General features: G+C 46.6%; 1 protein-coding gene across 1 annotated transcript in view; it reads left to right on the top strand.

The window, feature by feature from the left end:
- The first annotated feature begins 3,423 nt into the window (after positions 1 to 3,423).
- The window catches only part of FDXR (ferredoxin reductase), a 121,395-nt gene continuing 108,476 nt past the window's right edge, over positions 3,424 to 16,342 (top strand). Inside the window, exons 1-2 of the mRNA XM_073608160.1 lie at positions 3,424 to 3,581; positions 15,391 to 15,488. Of these exons, the coding sequence (XP_073464261.1) occupies positions 3,431 to 3,581; positions 15,391 to 15,488 (249 nt within the window). The 5' untranslated portion in view covers positions 3,424 to 3,430. The remainder of the gene's footprint in view (positions 3,582 to 15,390; positions 15,489 to 16,342) is intronic.

Genomic DNA, 16,342 nt, shown 5'->3' with positions numbered 1-16,342 from the left:
GTTACCGACTTTGGCCTGTTCCCGACCATCCCTGTTTGCCTGTGACCCTGATGTTCCAGCCTGCTGCCTCCTTCCTCTTCTCCTGTAGTCTACGGTGAGCGTGAGCTGTGAGACCCTGGGGGCCGCGACCTGGAGCCAGACTGCAGCGCAGTCCATCCTTACCATTAAAGGCTCTGGTGAACACCTGCTGGCTCTTAGACTCCGCGCCCTGTCAGTGATCCAGTAGACCTGCTTCCCGAACCTCCCAGGGTTCAATCCGCAGCAGTCACCCGTAGGGTCCACTACCTTGCGGTGCACTCCTGATCCCAACGGTGTGCATCTGTCATCCAGCCTCTAGGTGACCTGACACTACACATATTATAACCAACAGAGATTTGTAAATTACACTAAAGATGCCCTCCAGGGAATTGCTGACCAGTTAGCCCCCACTTCCTACATGACATTCCAGGACCTGATGGCCTTAGACATGGTGCTAGCTGGGAAAGGAGGTGTTTTGTAAAATCATAGGAAAAAACGGGAACCTGTTGTACATACATTCCTGATAATACTGGCCCAAATGGTAAGGTTACTCTAGCTATAAAGAAATTAGAAGATCTGTCACTGGAGTTGAAGAAGAACTCAGGTATCACAGACCCATGGGATCAATACTTTAGCTGGATGAGTGGGTGGCAGAAGGTGCTCGCCCAGATACGGGTAACGGTATTAATAATCCTGGTTCTTTTAGCCCTGATTGTATGCTGTATTCTACCTTTCGTAAAAAGTTAATGAGCAAGGCTGTAGAGAATAGCACACCTACATTTCTCCAACAAGAAGAAGAGGACCTCCTTATGATGGAAGATGACAAACCCTTCACTCCTCTACAGTCACTCCCTGTCCATAATCTCACAATCCTATAGGGTTATAGGGATAGATAGCGCCTGACTGCACCTCTCCAGCTGTATCGAGGAGGGAAGTGAACAGTTGCTGCCCAATTCTATATACAGCCTAAAAGAGTTGCTGAGGAGAAGGGCCAGGCCAAAGTGGGACCTTTAGTATTAGGGACAGAAAAGAGAAAATAGTCATTTTAGGGGGGATTGTGAAGGAATGTGATGTAAATAATAATAATATGAAAATGTCTATTTTCTTATGTGCATACATATTTTTCTCCTTACTCATTATATAAGTATACAGATTTGCTCTGTTCCTATATTTTTCTCAAAATGGCGGGTACCCCCTACATCCCACACATCAGAAGAACGCGGAACTGAAGATAAAATCAAGGACAGCCAAACCTCGTTATGAAGATTCTCCATCTTCTTTTTTTATCTTAACCAATGAGATGCACCTATTAGACTAACATAGCAATGACGTATTTTTGTGTATAAAACATTAGCACCGCCTTGAATAAATTAGAAGTGTAAGAAGTAACGGAGCTGAGCGTGTCTCAGAGTGTTTACTTTTATATGCATGCATATCCACACTTTTCAATTAGAGACAGCAGCAGATAACCTTGGGCTCGATTGGAGCTCTTAATCATTTCCATAACACTGATAGGGGGGGTTTGCACTGAGGAGGGTCTATGCTGATGGGGAGGTCTGCACTGAGGGGGTTTGTGCTGATGGGGGGGGGTCTGCATTGATAGGGGTCTATACTGGTGGGAGGGTCTGCACTGAGGGGGGTCTATACTGGTGTGGGGGTCTGCACTGAGGGGGGTCTATGCTAATGGGGAGGTCTGCACTGAAGGAGGTCTATACTGGTGGGAGGGTCTGCACTGAGCGGAGTCTATACTGGTGTGGGGGTCTGCACTGAGGGGGGTCTATACTGGTGGGAGGGTCTGCACCACTGAGGGGGTTCTATACTTGTGTGGGGGTCTGCACTGAGGGTGGTCTATGCTGATGGGGGGTCTGCACTGAGGGGGGTCTATGCTGATGGGGGTGGTTTGAACTGAGGGGGGTCTATGCTGATGGGGGGTCTGCACTGAGGGGGGGTCTATGCTGATGGGGGGTCTGCACTGAGGGGGGTCTATACTGGTGTGGGGGTCTGCACTGAGGGTGGTCTATGCTGATGGGGGTCTGCACTGAGGGTGGTATATACTGAGGGTGGTCTGCACTGAGGGGGGTCTATGCTGATGGAGGGGGGTTTGCACTGAGGGGGGTCTACGCTGATGGAGGGGGGTTTGCACTGAGGGGGTCTATGCTGATGGAGGGGGGGTTGCACTGAGGGGGGTCTATGCTGATGGAGGGGGGGTCTGCACTGAGGGGGGTCTATGCTGATAGGGGGGTTTGCACTGAGGGGGGTCTATGCTGATGGAGGGGGGGTCTGCACTGAGGGGGTCTATGCTGATGGAGGGGGGTCTATGCTGATAGGAGGATTTTCACTGAGGGGGGTCTATGCTGATGGAGGGGGGGTCTGCACTGAGGGTGGTCTATGCTGATGGGGGGCGACTACACTGAGGGGGGTCTATGCTGATGGAGGGGGGGTCTGCACTGAGGGGGTCTATGCTGATGGAGGGGGGGTCTGCACTGAGGGTGGTCTATGCTGATAGGGGGGGTTTGCACTGAGGGTGGCCTATGCTGATGGAGGGGGGAGGTCTGCACTGAGGGTGCTCTATGCTGATGGAGGGGGGGTCTGCACTGAGGGTGGTCTATGCTGATGGGGGGGTTTGCACTGAGGGGGGTCTATGCAGATGGAGGGGGGGGACTGCACTGAGGGGGGTCTATGCTGATGGAGGGGGGGTGTCTGCACTGAGGGTGGTCTATGCTGATAGGGGGGTTTGCACTGAGGGTGGCCTATGCTGATGGAGGGGGGTCTGCACTGAGGGTGGTCTATGCTGATGGGGGGGTTGCACTGAGGGGGATCTATGCAGATGGAGGGGGGGACTGCACTGAGGGTGGTCTATGCTGATAGGGGGGTTTGCACTGAGGGGGGTCTATGCTGAGGGTAGTCTATGCTGATGGAGGGGGAGTCTGCACTGAGGGGGGTCTATGCTGATAGGGGGGTTGCACTGAGGGGGGTCTATGCTGATAGGGGGATTTGCACTGAGGGGGTCTATGCTGATGGGGGGGGGGTCTGTACTTAATGGGGGTCTGTAGTTAGTGGAGGGGGGTCTGTACTGAGGGAGGACTATAGTTGGCGGAGGGGGGGGAGGTGACACCACTGATAATAAATCCTATTGTATTTGCAGAGCCCATAGTCACCGGTCAGCACCATGGATCTATTACTGGTATATAATTGGTACTATTTATATGGAAGGGGATGTGATGACACACAGATCATACAATCAGCACACAAACATAATAGATCGCTCCGCTATCCGTCTATGGACGTTCTCTTCTATAGAACGAAGTCTTGTACTGAACATACTCGGCGCTGTGGGCAGGCCCAGCCCACAGGGGGTGCGGTGCGAGGAGGACACGCCCACAGGAGGACAGGAGGACAGGGGGAGGTGTCCATGGGGCGGAGTATGTGGAGGCGGGGTTTGTGCCGGTGTCCGGGCTGGGTCTCGTCATTCGCCATGTCTCTTCGCTGTAGCTGGCTGTGTGGGATCGGGCGCCGTGTTGTGTATGGCGGAATTCTCAGCCTGCCAACCACAAGATGTCCGGGTAAGGCTGGGGGTGGGGATGTAATAGTAGTAGATGGGATGTATAGAGTGCAGTGTACACACAGCTCCGTGTCATGTCCATCCTATGGATTCAGTACACAGAAGATGTGTATTCCAATGACAGGCAGTCACAGAGGTGACATGTACAATGGATGGGCTCCTGTCTGAGGGGAACATAGTGTAGTGAAGCCCACCCATTCATTTTCATGCTTCACTCTAAGAGCATGAAATGTGCAAAACAACAAAATAAAAGTCCCACTAAAAGTCGTGGTGCGTGCATTGTAGTCGGATGCGATGTGGTGCGTGCATTGTAGTAGGATGCGATGTGGTGCGTGCATTGTAGTAGGATGCGATGTGGTGCGTGCATTGTAGTAGGATGCGATGTGGTGCGTGCATTGTAGTAGGATGCGATGTGGTGCGTGCATTGTAGTAGGATGCGATGTGGTGCGTGCATTGTAGTAGGATGCGATGTGGTGCGTGCATTGTAGTAGGGTGCGATGTGGTGCGTGCATTGTAGTAGGGTGCGATGTGGTGCGTGCATTGTAGTAGGGTGCGATGTGGTGCGTGCATTGTAGTAGGGTGCGATGTGGTGCGTGCATTGTAGTAGGGTGCGATGTGGTGCGTGCATTGTAGTAGGATGCGATGTGGTGCGTGCATTGTAGTAGGATGCGATGTGGTGCGTGCATTGTAGTAGGATGCGATGTGGTGCGTGCATTGTAGTAGGATGCGATGTGGTGCGTGCATTGTAGTAGGATGCGATGTGGTGCGTGCATTGTAGTAGGATGCGATGTGGTGCGTGCATTGTAGTAGGATGCGATGTGGTGCGTGCATTGTAGTAGGATGCGATGTGGTGCGTGCATTGTAGTAGGGTGAGATGTGGTGCGTGCATTGTAGTAGGATGCGATGTGGTGCGTGCATTGTAGTAGGGTGCGATGTGGTGCGTGCATTGTAGTAGGGTGCGATGCGTGCATTGTAGTAGGATGCGATGTGGTGCGTGCATTGTAGTAGGGTGCGATGCGGTGCGTGCATTGTAGTAGGGTGCGATGCGGCGCGTGCATTGTAGTAGGGTGCGATGCGGCGCGTGCATTGTAGTAGGGTGCGATGTGGTGGGCACACACACATGCACATTTGCTGGATGCGTACAAATTAGGCGTAAATGACACCGCACACCTCTGTGCAGGAAAACACAATTTTGCACACATTCCCGCACTGCACATGTGCGAGCAGACCCTTCAAAAAAAAAAAAAATCTGCCTTTTTTTGTTTTTTTTGGGGGGGCTAGAAAATTACTCAGAATAAATATTTTCTAAAAACAGGAGCCTTACAGAATAAAATGGTGGGTGTGGCAATGTTTTATGTCACATAATCTTTGCACAACCATTACTCAAATGCAAATTTTCAGGAAAAAATCCACTTTACTTGCCAACCAGGCCTTTTCTAGCACTTTTTTGTTTACAAGTTTAAATCCCTATTTTTTTTCTTTTTTTTGCTAGAAAATGACTTTTTTTTTTTTTTTTTGCAGAGACCCTAGGGAATAAAATGGCAATTGTTGCAATTTCGTATGTAGCATTTCTTTTCTTTTTTTTTTTAAATACGCTTTAATGAATAAAAAAAAAAAAAAAGAAACACAATTTTTTTTATTTTATTTTTTGTAAAATGTGAAAGATGATGTAAATCTTTAAAATTGTGCACACTTATAGAATGGTGATAAACTACGGTACTTAAAAATCTCCATAGTCGACGCTGTAAACGCATTTACAGGTTACCTGTTTAGAGTTACAGAGGAGGTCTAGTGGAAGAATTATTGCTATTGCTCTCGCTCTAACGATAGCAGCAATACCTCACGTGTGGTGTGAACACCGTTTACATACGTATGCATGACTTGCGTATGTGTTCACTGCTGCACAGAGGCGCCTTCATTTTTTCTTTTTTTTTTTTTTTACTTTAAACATCCCTTGTAATAGTAAAAAGGCTAACTGGTCCTCTATATGGAGAGATCTGAGGTCAACAAGACCCCAAATCTCTTCTTTAGCTTCAAAAGCAAAAGAGCTCTTAAAAAAAAAAAAAAAAATAATATTTACTTTTAGCCTGGACTGTTGCTCCAGTCCTCCAAGGCCATAGAGTCAATCACAGAGTATGTACTCTTTGATCGCCTATGGGAGCAGCCAGCTGCACCGTCGGATCGTTCTTCGAGCAAAACGGTAAGCCTGAGAACCACTGGCAAGCTTTGGAAAGCATTTAACCAGCTCATGAGCTGGTCGGAATGCTTTCATGAGGAAGCCAGCCACCGACTGTAATAAATACCAGGGTTATGGCTGATATCTTCAGCCATAATCCAGATTAAAAAAAAAAAAAAATATATATATATATATATATATATATATATATATATATATATATATATTTTATTGTATGTTAATGAATCTTCATGCACAGGACATAATACCCATTTTTTTGTAAAATATAAAAGATAATGTAATGCCGAATAAATAGATACCCAACATGGCATGCTTTAAAATTGTGCAGGACCGTGAAAATGGTGACAAACTATGCTACATTAACCACTTCCCGCCGGTCGTCAAATGACGCCTGGGCGGCACGGATCTCGTTCTGGGTGGATGCCCAGAACGACCGCTCTCGGGGCGCGCATCGCGGCGATCAGTGATGTCAGTCTGACACACCGCTACACCAATCTCGGTAAAGAGTCTCTGAAGGTGGCTCTTTACCACATGATCAGCTGTGTCCAATCACGGCTGATCACAATGTAAACAGGAAGAGCCGTTTATCGGCTTTTCCTCACTCGTGTCTGATGAACTCGAGTAGAGGAGAGCCGATCGGCTGCTCTCCTGACTGGGGGGGTCTGTGCTGATTGTTTATCAGCGCAGCCCACCCAGGACCACCAGGGATTACCACCACACTGGACCACCAGGTATACCACCCTAGACCCCACCAGGGAAATGCCAATCAGTGCTCAGGCAGCTGCCAATCAGTGCCCATCCCCAATGCCTGCCAGTGCCATCAGTGATGCCTATCAATGCCATCTATCAGTGGCGCCCATCAGTGCTGCCTTATCAGTGCCCATCAGTGAAGGAGAAAACTTATTTACAAAATTTTATAACAGAAACAAAAGAAACTTTTTTCCCCCCAAATTTTAGATCTTTTTTTTATTTGTTTAGCAACAAAAAAACGCAGAGGTGATCAAATACCACCAAAAGAAAGCTCTCTTTGTGGGAACAAAATGGTAAAAATTCTGTTTGGGTACAGTGATGCATGACCACGCAATTGTCATTTTAGACAGCGACAGCGCAGAAAGCTGAAAATTAGCTTTGGGCAGGAAGGGGGTGTAAGTGCCTGGTATTGAAGTAACTACCGTATTTATCAGCGTATAACACGCACCCCAAGTTTAGGAGGGAATTTTAAGGAAAAAAACTTTTGGGAGGGAAGCTTAAGGAAAAAAAACTTACATTAAAATGCCCATCAATGCAGCCTTGTCAGTTTCCATCTGCAGCCTTGTCAGTGTCATTTGCAGCCTTATCAGTGTCCATCTGCAGCCTTGTCCATCATTGCATCCTTGTCAGTGTCCATCATTGCAGCCTTGTCAGTGTCCATCATTGCAGCCTTGTCAGTGTCCATCATTGCAGCCTTGTCAGTGTCCATCATTGCAGCCTTGTCAGTGTCCATCATTGCAGCCTTGTCAGTGTCCATCATTGCAGCCTTGTCAGTGTCCATCATTGCAGCCTTGTCAGTGTCCATCATTGCAGCCTTGTCAGTGTCCATCATTGCAGCCTTGTCAGTGTCCATCATTGCAGCCTTGTCAGTGTCCATCATTGCAGCCTTGCCCCTGTGTCATTTGCAGACAGTCTGTACATTGTCAGTACCTTGCTGTTTAAAAACGGCGCCGCCAAGATACAGAGCCGGATGTCCTGTATATCTCGGCAGCTCTTGGGCGTTCTCGGCTGCTCTCGGCGGCTCTGGGCCGCTTTCGGCGGCTCACGTGGGACTGCGAGAGCCGCCGAGAGCGTTCGAAAGCCGCCGAGAGGCTCGCAATTGGCGGGGGATCGGAGTATAACGCGCACCCACAATTTTTCCCCTGATTTTAAGGGGAAAAAAGTGCGTGTTATACGCCGATACATACGGTAAATTATCCATAGGTGACACTTTAAACTCCTTTACCGGTTACCAGTTTAGAGTTGGAGGAGGTCTGGTGCTAGAATTATTGCTCTCGCTCTGATGTTCGTGACGATACCTGATGTGTGGTGAGATCACTATTTACATATGGGTGTGGGACCTACGTGCTCATTCACATTTGTATGCGAAGGGGAGCATACATATTTTTTTTTTTTTTCCCTTTTGGATCAACTTTATTGCTGTCACAGGGGATGAACAACATCACTTGTGATAGCATAGGCTAGGTCCTCTTTATAGAGAGATGTGGGGTCTTTTGGACGCCAGCTCTCTTATCTGATCGGATGCTGTACAAGCCAGTAACGGCTTGTAAAAAAAATAAACCTAAACTGGAAGTGAAAAAATCCTTGATGCTTCCAGTCTCATAGATCATGGAGGGGATAGTGGGACTCAGATCACTTTTACTTGCTGACCGCAATATGTATACATGCAAGTGATGCACTGAAATTTCGGCCGTCGAAAATAGGGTCCTTGGAGAAAAAAAACAAAGCTTCTAACCCTACTCGGCCTGTTTAAGGGTGCTGTTATCTTTTAACCTGGACGAAAGATGACGGCTCTGAAAAAGTTGGATCAGACATCTACACACTAAGCCCTCGCAAAATTTCAAAGCCGCATTTCAGTGCGACTTTGGGTCTGACTTGAAAGACATCTGTGCGGCTTCATGAACAGATGTCCATTGAAGTCACCAAAGTAGTGCAAGAACTGATTGAAACAGTGCCATTGCTTGTCAAATCGCATGACAAATTGCTCCAATGTAAATAAGGGCTTAATGATGATCCTTAATCTCCACAAATAATCTATACACATCCACTACTTTAGCCACTAGAGATCCACGCTATAGCTTAATAACGGCTACAGCGCGGACCTGCTTTGCTGGGACGACGTCCATTGACGTCGTCCCGTGTACGAGCGGCCTGCGTGCCCCCTGCTCTGTGATCAGTGAGTCTGAGACTCGTCTGATCACAGATCGGAGTAAGGGGTTGATCCCGACCCGATGTGATATCAACAGAGCCGGTAATCGGGTATTTTTTCTCCTCGCGCTGACAGCGTGAGGAGGAAAAAAACTATCACCGGCGGCCGTGAGAGGGACATCAGTCCCGATCACGGCGAGCTGCCACCAGATCCTCGGTGCCCACCTGTGCCCTCTGCCAGTGCCGCCTACCAGTGCCACCCACCAGTGCCCACAAACAGTGCTGCACATCAGTGCCGCCCATCCGTGCCGCCCATCCGTGCCACCCATCTGTGCCCATCCGTGCCACCCATCTGTGCCCATCCGTGCCACCCATCTGTGCCCATCCGTGCCACCCATCTGTGCCCATCCGTGCCACCCATCTGTGCCCATCCGTGCCACCCATCTGTGCCCATCCGTGCCACCCATCTGTGCCCATCCGTGCCACCCATCTGTGCCCATCCGTGCCACCCATCTGTGCCCATCCGTGCCACCCATCTGTGCCCATCCGTGCCACCCATCTGTGCCCATCCGTGCCACCCATCTGTGCCCATCCGTGCCACCCATCTGTGCCCATCCGTGCCACCCATCTGTGCCCATCCGTGCCGCCTTATCTGTCCCTATCTGTGCCTATCTGTGCCCATCAATGCAGCCTATCAGTGTCCACCAGTGCCGCCTCATCAACGCATATTAATGAAGGAGAAAAATTACCTGTGTGCAAAATTTTATAACAAACTATAAAACATTTTTTTTTCAAAATTTTCCATCTTTTTTTGTTTGTTTAGCAAAAAATAAAAATCCCAGCTGTGATTACCACCAAAAGAAAGCTCTATTTGTGTGATAAAAAAATGATAAAAATTTCATTTGAGTACAGTGTTGTATGACCGCGCAATTGTCATTCAAAGTGCTTCAGCGCCGAAAGCTGAAAATTGGTCTGGGCAGGAGGAGGGTTTAAGTGCCCAGTAAGCAAGTGGTTAAAGTGGAGTTCCAGTAGTTTCTAGGTCTATTAAAAGTCAGCAGCTATAAAAAGTGTAACTGCTGACTTTTAATAAACGCGCACTTACCTGTCCCACGGTCCAATGGTGTGTTCACACTCTGTCCTCCCTCAGCGGTGCCAGCACCTCTACTATGGGCACCTGGCTGTGACAGCTTGTGGCTTCACAGTCGGGTGCCCACTGGTGCATGCGCGAGTAGTGCCGCGGTCTGTGACTGGTCTCAAAGTCTTCTAGGACCTATCATGTGTCCCAGAAGACTTCAGGAGGGAGGGGGAAGGACAAAGTCTACTTCTGTTCGCCTAAGGCAAACGAATGTGGGAGTGGATACCTACTCCCTCCTCCCCAAAAGTTTTGTTTCACAAACGGAACATCCACTTTTGGGTAGAACTCCGCTTTAATGAAGAATTTATATGATCTGATATATATATATATATATATATATATATATATATATATATATATATATATATATATATATATATATATATATATATATATATATATATACACCATACCTGTGGGATCACCCTGGAAGCTGGAAATCACCGAAGTACACACTGCTACTCCAGTCAGCTCATTTCATGCCTTGTGAACATCAGCCACTCAACGCAGGCAACATTCAGAGAATGCTTTTACATTTTCTCACTGAATGCAAAACATTCTCTGATTGGACAGGATGCAGCATGTCACCGCATCATCCAACCCCTGTCGGGTTGTAATTTCTGGGAGATCTCACCCTTTCTAATTACCCTGCAGCACTTCCGAAGCACCTTTTTAAAATCGCTTTGAAAGCACCGCAAAACTGAAGTTTTTACCCTTTTTTTTTTTTTTCTTTTGTGGTAAAAACCGCACCCCTAGCGGCTGAAAAGCAGCACTAAAACTAGTGGCGCTTCAGCCAGAGCTGCCAGTGTGAAAGGGGTCTTACCTTGATGCATTCCAAAAAACCTTCTATGCTGCAGGATCCCTCCCTTATACTTACTTGAGCCTGATCCAGTGATGTGCACGAGAGTAGCGGCTGTCGCAACTGTCTCCCTCCTCACTGGGCATATTTAGAGGAGGGAAAGCTATTGGCTTCTGCTGCTGTCAATCAAATGCTCTGATGAGGGAGCTGGGGGCAGCTCAGGAGTGAGCTTGTCCAAGTGCTCCCATAGAAAGCTGCTTTCTACGGGGGTGCTCGCTGAAGAGGGGGAGCCTGGACTGCCGGCGGGGGACCCCAGAAGAGGATTGGGGCTGCTCTGTGCCAAACCATTACACAGAGCAGGTAAGTATAACATGTTTTAATAATAAAAAAAAAATTGAGCTTTAATGTAACTTTAGGCTGTCACCAGTAGAGGACTAAAGTGGAAATCTTCTAATGGGGACACATGTTTTGGTAACAACTAGAGATGCATGATTAATCGTTAAAAAAAATCACGATCTCGACTCCAGAAAATGTTTATCAACATTGCTCAGTGATAATTCTAAAACTTGTATCTTTTTGGTTCTTTTAGATCAAAGGGATGAACTTTGGTTTGTAAATGAGGGCAGTGTAACCACTTAAAGTAGAGTTCCACCCAAAAGTGGAACTTCCGCTTATCCAATCTCCTCCCCCCCCCCCCCCTCCAGTGCTCCATTTGGCACCTTTCGGGAGGGGGGAGTGGATACCTGTTTTTTACAGGTACCCTGTCCCCACTTCTGGGAGACCGGGTCACGGCAAATTACGTCAGCAGCTCGCTCCTCCCTCCCCTTCAGCCAGGCCAGTGAGAGAGCGCAGCACGCTTCGCACATGCGCAGTAGGGACCTGGTCGTGAATATGAAAGGCTACACTGCTGGGTTCCCTTACCCACAATGGCGGTGGCAGCACCCGACGGAAACATCAGCTGCGGTGCCATCATCGCTGTCCTAATGTTAAAAGTCAGCAGCTACAGTATGTGTAGCTACTGACTTTTAATTTTTAAAGGGGTCGGCGTAACTCCTCTTTAAAGAGGAAGTAAACTTCCATCTTTAAGTTTTTACCTATAGGTAAGCCTATTTTAAGGCTTACCTATAGGTAGTTTAAATATCTCCTAAATTTGCACTGTTTAGGAAATATTTACTGTCCTAGCAGCCAGTTTCGTCACTGGCGCATGCTCTCTTAAGGAACGTCCGTCCGTGCCGCTTCTTCAAAACAGTGTGCCGTGACTGGCGGCTCCCGCGCAGAAGAGTGACGTCATCAAGGCTCCGGCCAGTCACAGAGCTGGAGCCGCAAACCCGGAAGGAAGACCGGGTATAGATGGATGCCGTCTCCAGCAATGGCATCGCTGGAAGTCTTCGTTTTCAGGTAAGTTTCACATAATGTGCTAGTATTAGATGCATACTAGCACATCATGCCTTTGCCTTGCAGGTAAGGGAAGAAAAAAAATACTGGGGTTTACAACCTCTTTAAAGTGGAAGTAAACCCGTCCATAAAACCGTTTCATTTACGGCACATGCCAGAAATGTAACGCTTCCATTGGTTGTGCCCTTAACCAAACTGTCAAACCATCCAATGGCTGGTGTTATAACTGATCACATGTGCAGCATCATGGCAGTTGTACATTAAACAGAGGCAAAGATGGCAGCTTTCTTGGCTGAAAATGATAGTGGGGTTTACTTATACTTTAAAGTGTTTGTAACCCTAAAAAAAAAAAGAGATCCTGTTCCCTTATAGCAGTGTAAACAGCACAGTGATTGTGCTGTGTAATCTTCCCCTCTCTAAAATATAAAAAACAGAATGATCCTGCCACTTCCTGTATCCCCCTCTGTGAGCTGACTATGATTATCATGGCTGCTGAGCCCTGACCACCGTGGTCCGTGTACGTCCCTCCATCACCTGCAGCGCCACTCTGTCAGTATTTTTTGCTAGAAAATTACTTAGAACCCCCAAACATTATATATTTTTTTTTTTTAGCAGAGACCCTAGAGAATAAAATGGGGTTGTTGCAATATTTTATGTTACACGGTATTTGCACAGCTGTCTTTCAAATGCAATTTTATGGGAAAAAATACACTTCCATGAATTTAAAAAAAAAAAACAGTAAAGTTAGCCCAATTTTTTTTGTACATTGTGAGAGATGTTACGGCACGAGAATCGTGATCTTTATTCTAAGCAAAAAAGTTGTGATTCTCGTTTTTTCCAGAATCGTTCAGCTCTAGTGACAACTGAGAATGGATTTCCCTCACATTGGAGAGCCTTTCCCTTCACTTGTCAGAACAATAGCAGAAAGTAATCCCTGTGGAGGAATCTTATTGCTGGAATACATAAATACTTTATAAGGCTCTGTTCACACTAGTGCGATTTCATAGGTGACTTAAGTCGCACAGAATCGCACGACCAGGGAAATCACATTGATTTCAATGGTGTCCGTTCACATCAATCCAGCACAGCACGGTTTTGAAAGAAAAGGTTCCTGTACTACTTTGGTGCGATTCCAGCGCAATATTGACCCCTTAGAATATACAAACCACTTCAAAGTAGCATCACTAATCAGATCAAAATCAGATCATAGAAGTGTGAACCGAGCCTTAGAGGCAGGAGAATGATGATAAAATAACCTTTTTTGTGGGTGTGCTTCCATCTTTCTTACCTAGGCAAGAATGACTTCCTCCTTCACTCCCGAAGCCTTCTGGGATACTCGCATCACCTGTTCCAGGAGGCTTCAGGGAAACCTTCACAATACTGTTCATGTGCTGCAGGAACCAGAAAAAGACGGTGGGCCACCTGATGACATAAAGAATTTTTCACAGATCAGATTGTTGGTCAGGGTTGAATCCTTGTTCTTTGTTCGGCTTTAGAGTTGGAAGTTCAGACATTGCTGCTGTGTAAATTCTGCAGGCCGCCAGACTGCAATAACTGCATTAGATGGATGAGGCTGTTACTAACAATGGTTCCAAATTCACATGTTATGGGAAGATTTCTTCAAGCACATGGATGAGGTGAACACTAATTGATACCTTTTCAATGGGACTCGATGCTTTTTCATGGATGCATTCATTTTTATAAAGGCCCAACAGAGGGTATAACCCATATAAACACCCTGCTGAGGGCTGTTTTAGATTTATTACATTATCAACAGGCTTTTAGACTCACACTGTACACTGGCCAAAAAATATTTTGGTGTTTTTGTTCATTGTTGTATTTAACCACTTCAGCCCCAGAAGGATTTACACCTTTCCTGACCAAGCCCTCTTTTGTGATTTGGCACTGCATCGCTTTAACTGACAATTGTGCGGTCGTGCGGCGTAGTACCCAAACAAAATTTACGTTCTTTTTTTTCCCACAAATAGAGCTTTCTTTTGGTGGTATTTGATCACCTCTGCGGTTTTTATCTTTTGCGCTATAAAAGAAAAAATGCGTCAATTTTCAAAAACAATATTTTTTACTTTTTGCTATAATATCCCCAAAAAATATATTAAAAAAAACTAATCGCAATAAGCGTATATTGATTGGTTTTAACAAAAGTTAGTTTAATAGCATTTTTATTATTTTATTTTTTATTAGTAGTGGCGGCGATCTGCGATTTTTAATTTTTATTTTCTCGTGACTGCGACATTATGGCGGACACTTTTGACACTATTTTGGCACCATTGGCATTTATACAGCGATCAGTGCTATAAAAGTGCACTGATTACTGTGTAAATGTCACTGGCAGGGAATAGGGTAACACTAGAGGGCGATCAAGGGGTTAACTGTTCCCTGGGCATGTTCTCACTGTAAGGGGATGGGCTCACTAGAACATCACAGTGTTCACTGCTCCCAATCTCTGTTGCTAAGCAGAACAGGGAAATGCCCTGTTTATGGGGCATCTCTATGTTCTACCTCTCTGTGCCACGATTGCGGGCCACCGGTGGATATCGAGTCCGCGGAACCCGCGGGCATGCTTCTAGTCGCGGATGACGCATCGATGTACGAGTACGTCGTTTTGTGCACCAGTGCCACTTTGCCGACGTATATCGACGTGAGCCAGTTGGCAAGTGGTTAAAGAATAAATATCATTTTGTGGGTTTGGTACATGTGTGCTGTGTCTTTCCAACCTGGCAGGTACCATTCAGTATAATTACTTTTTTGTATACTTTATTAGGGGATGGGGTTTGAGTCTAGGCCAGGATTTTATTTGCTAGATATTTTCCATACCAGAAACTCCTCCATATACCTAATTTATGTCCACTGCACATAATTCTGTATTCAAAGTGAACCTGATTACAATATATTGGGTGGAAATTCTCAACTCATTTACTAAACCAACCCCACTGTTTTCACTCTTTGTTTCATCCTTGCAATTTAGAGCTGCTGATGCTCCTGCAGGCTCTTTGCAGTTACTTCATGTCTACATACACAAACTCCTTGGAGGTTGCATGTCATTGCTCAGGGGTGGGGCTACCTGATGGTGACAATGGTGGACCATGCCTGTGTAATGAGCATCAGCACATCTACCTACAGTTTCCACTGGCAGTGTATGTGGCAGTGTGACTACACAGGACGACAATTGTGGAACAGAGATAGAGTGGTGTCACTGTGTAACAGGAAGTGTCTAAAGAAGTAGGATCATAAGGTATTTAAAAAAAGTTCTTTTAGAATGACGTGAACATGTTAATGCTTTAGATTTTTAGTGATGCAGTGTACATTTACTGTAATGTGCTAAAAGCCTTATGAGTAATGTATATTTTCTATATTCTTTCTTCAAGGGCTGCGGAGGACACTGACTTCAGCTTCACACCCTCTACAGATCTGCATTGTTGGCAGTGGTCCTGCTGGATTTTACACAGCTCAGCACCTGTTAAAGGTAAAACAATGAACTGCTTATACTTTTCTGTTTCAATAATTCAATTGTATTGAAAATATTTTACATAAGCTATGCAGTATAGGAGCAGACATCATGGCATGGGGTACATACCTGAAATCCAGGGGTAGGTGAATCAAGGCGTCACATGTGATGTGCATGTCCCCTATCACAGTATAAGTTATAGATGTAGCTACTGGGAGAGGGGGCACAATGTAGCCAAACCTCACTGGAGGTCTGGCAACAGTTAAAGCTGAGTTCTAGTCTGTAAAAAAAAAAAAGCAGCAGCTACAAATACTGGACACTTACCTGTCCAGGGATCCCGCGATGTTGGACCCCAAGCCAAATCGTCCATCGGCTTCGGGTACAGGCACCGGCATTGCAAGCAAGGGTAAACAGCAGGAAATCCTTCAGGCTTCACAGCTGGGTTCCTACTGCACATGCACGAGTCGTAATGCCCTTTCTGAACGGTCCCGCCCTCGTCTGGGACACACACAGGTCCCAGGGGGAAGGAGAAGGAGGGGCCGGACATGACGTAGATCGATCTTACCAGGAAGTGGGAGTGGGTACCTGCCAAAAGCAGGTATTCGCTCCCCCACCAAAAAAGTGCCTTATGTGGCAGTGGAGGGGGGGGGAGGGTGCGAACAAACAGAGCTTCCTCTTTTGGGTGGAGCTTCGCTTTAACTTGGAGCACCACTATAGAAGTATATTGGGTGTAGAGGGGGAGGTCAGTACCTGACCTCACAGATGCTCTTTTGGCTGAATGGGCACAAATTCCCACAGACACTCCAAAATCTTATTATGTCTCAAAAGGGGGTGTGGGGGAAGGACTCAATTTTAATGCCCAACCAACTAGC

This window comes from Aquarana catesbeiana, linkage group LG12 (assembly GCF_042186555.1).
Source record: "Aquarana catesbeiana isolate 2022-GZ linkage group LG12, ASM4218655v1, whole genome shotgun sequence".
NCBI classification, from domain to species: domain Eukaryota; kingdom Metazoa; phylum Chordata; class Amphibia; order Anura; family Ranidae; genus Aquarana; species Aquarana catesbeiana.
This window is presented reverse-complemented; position numbering and strand designations above follow the sequence as displayed.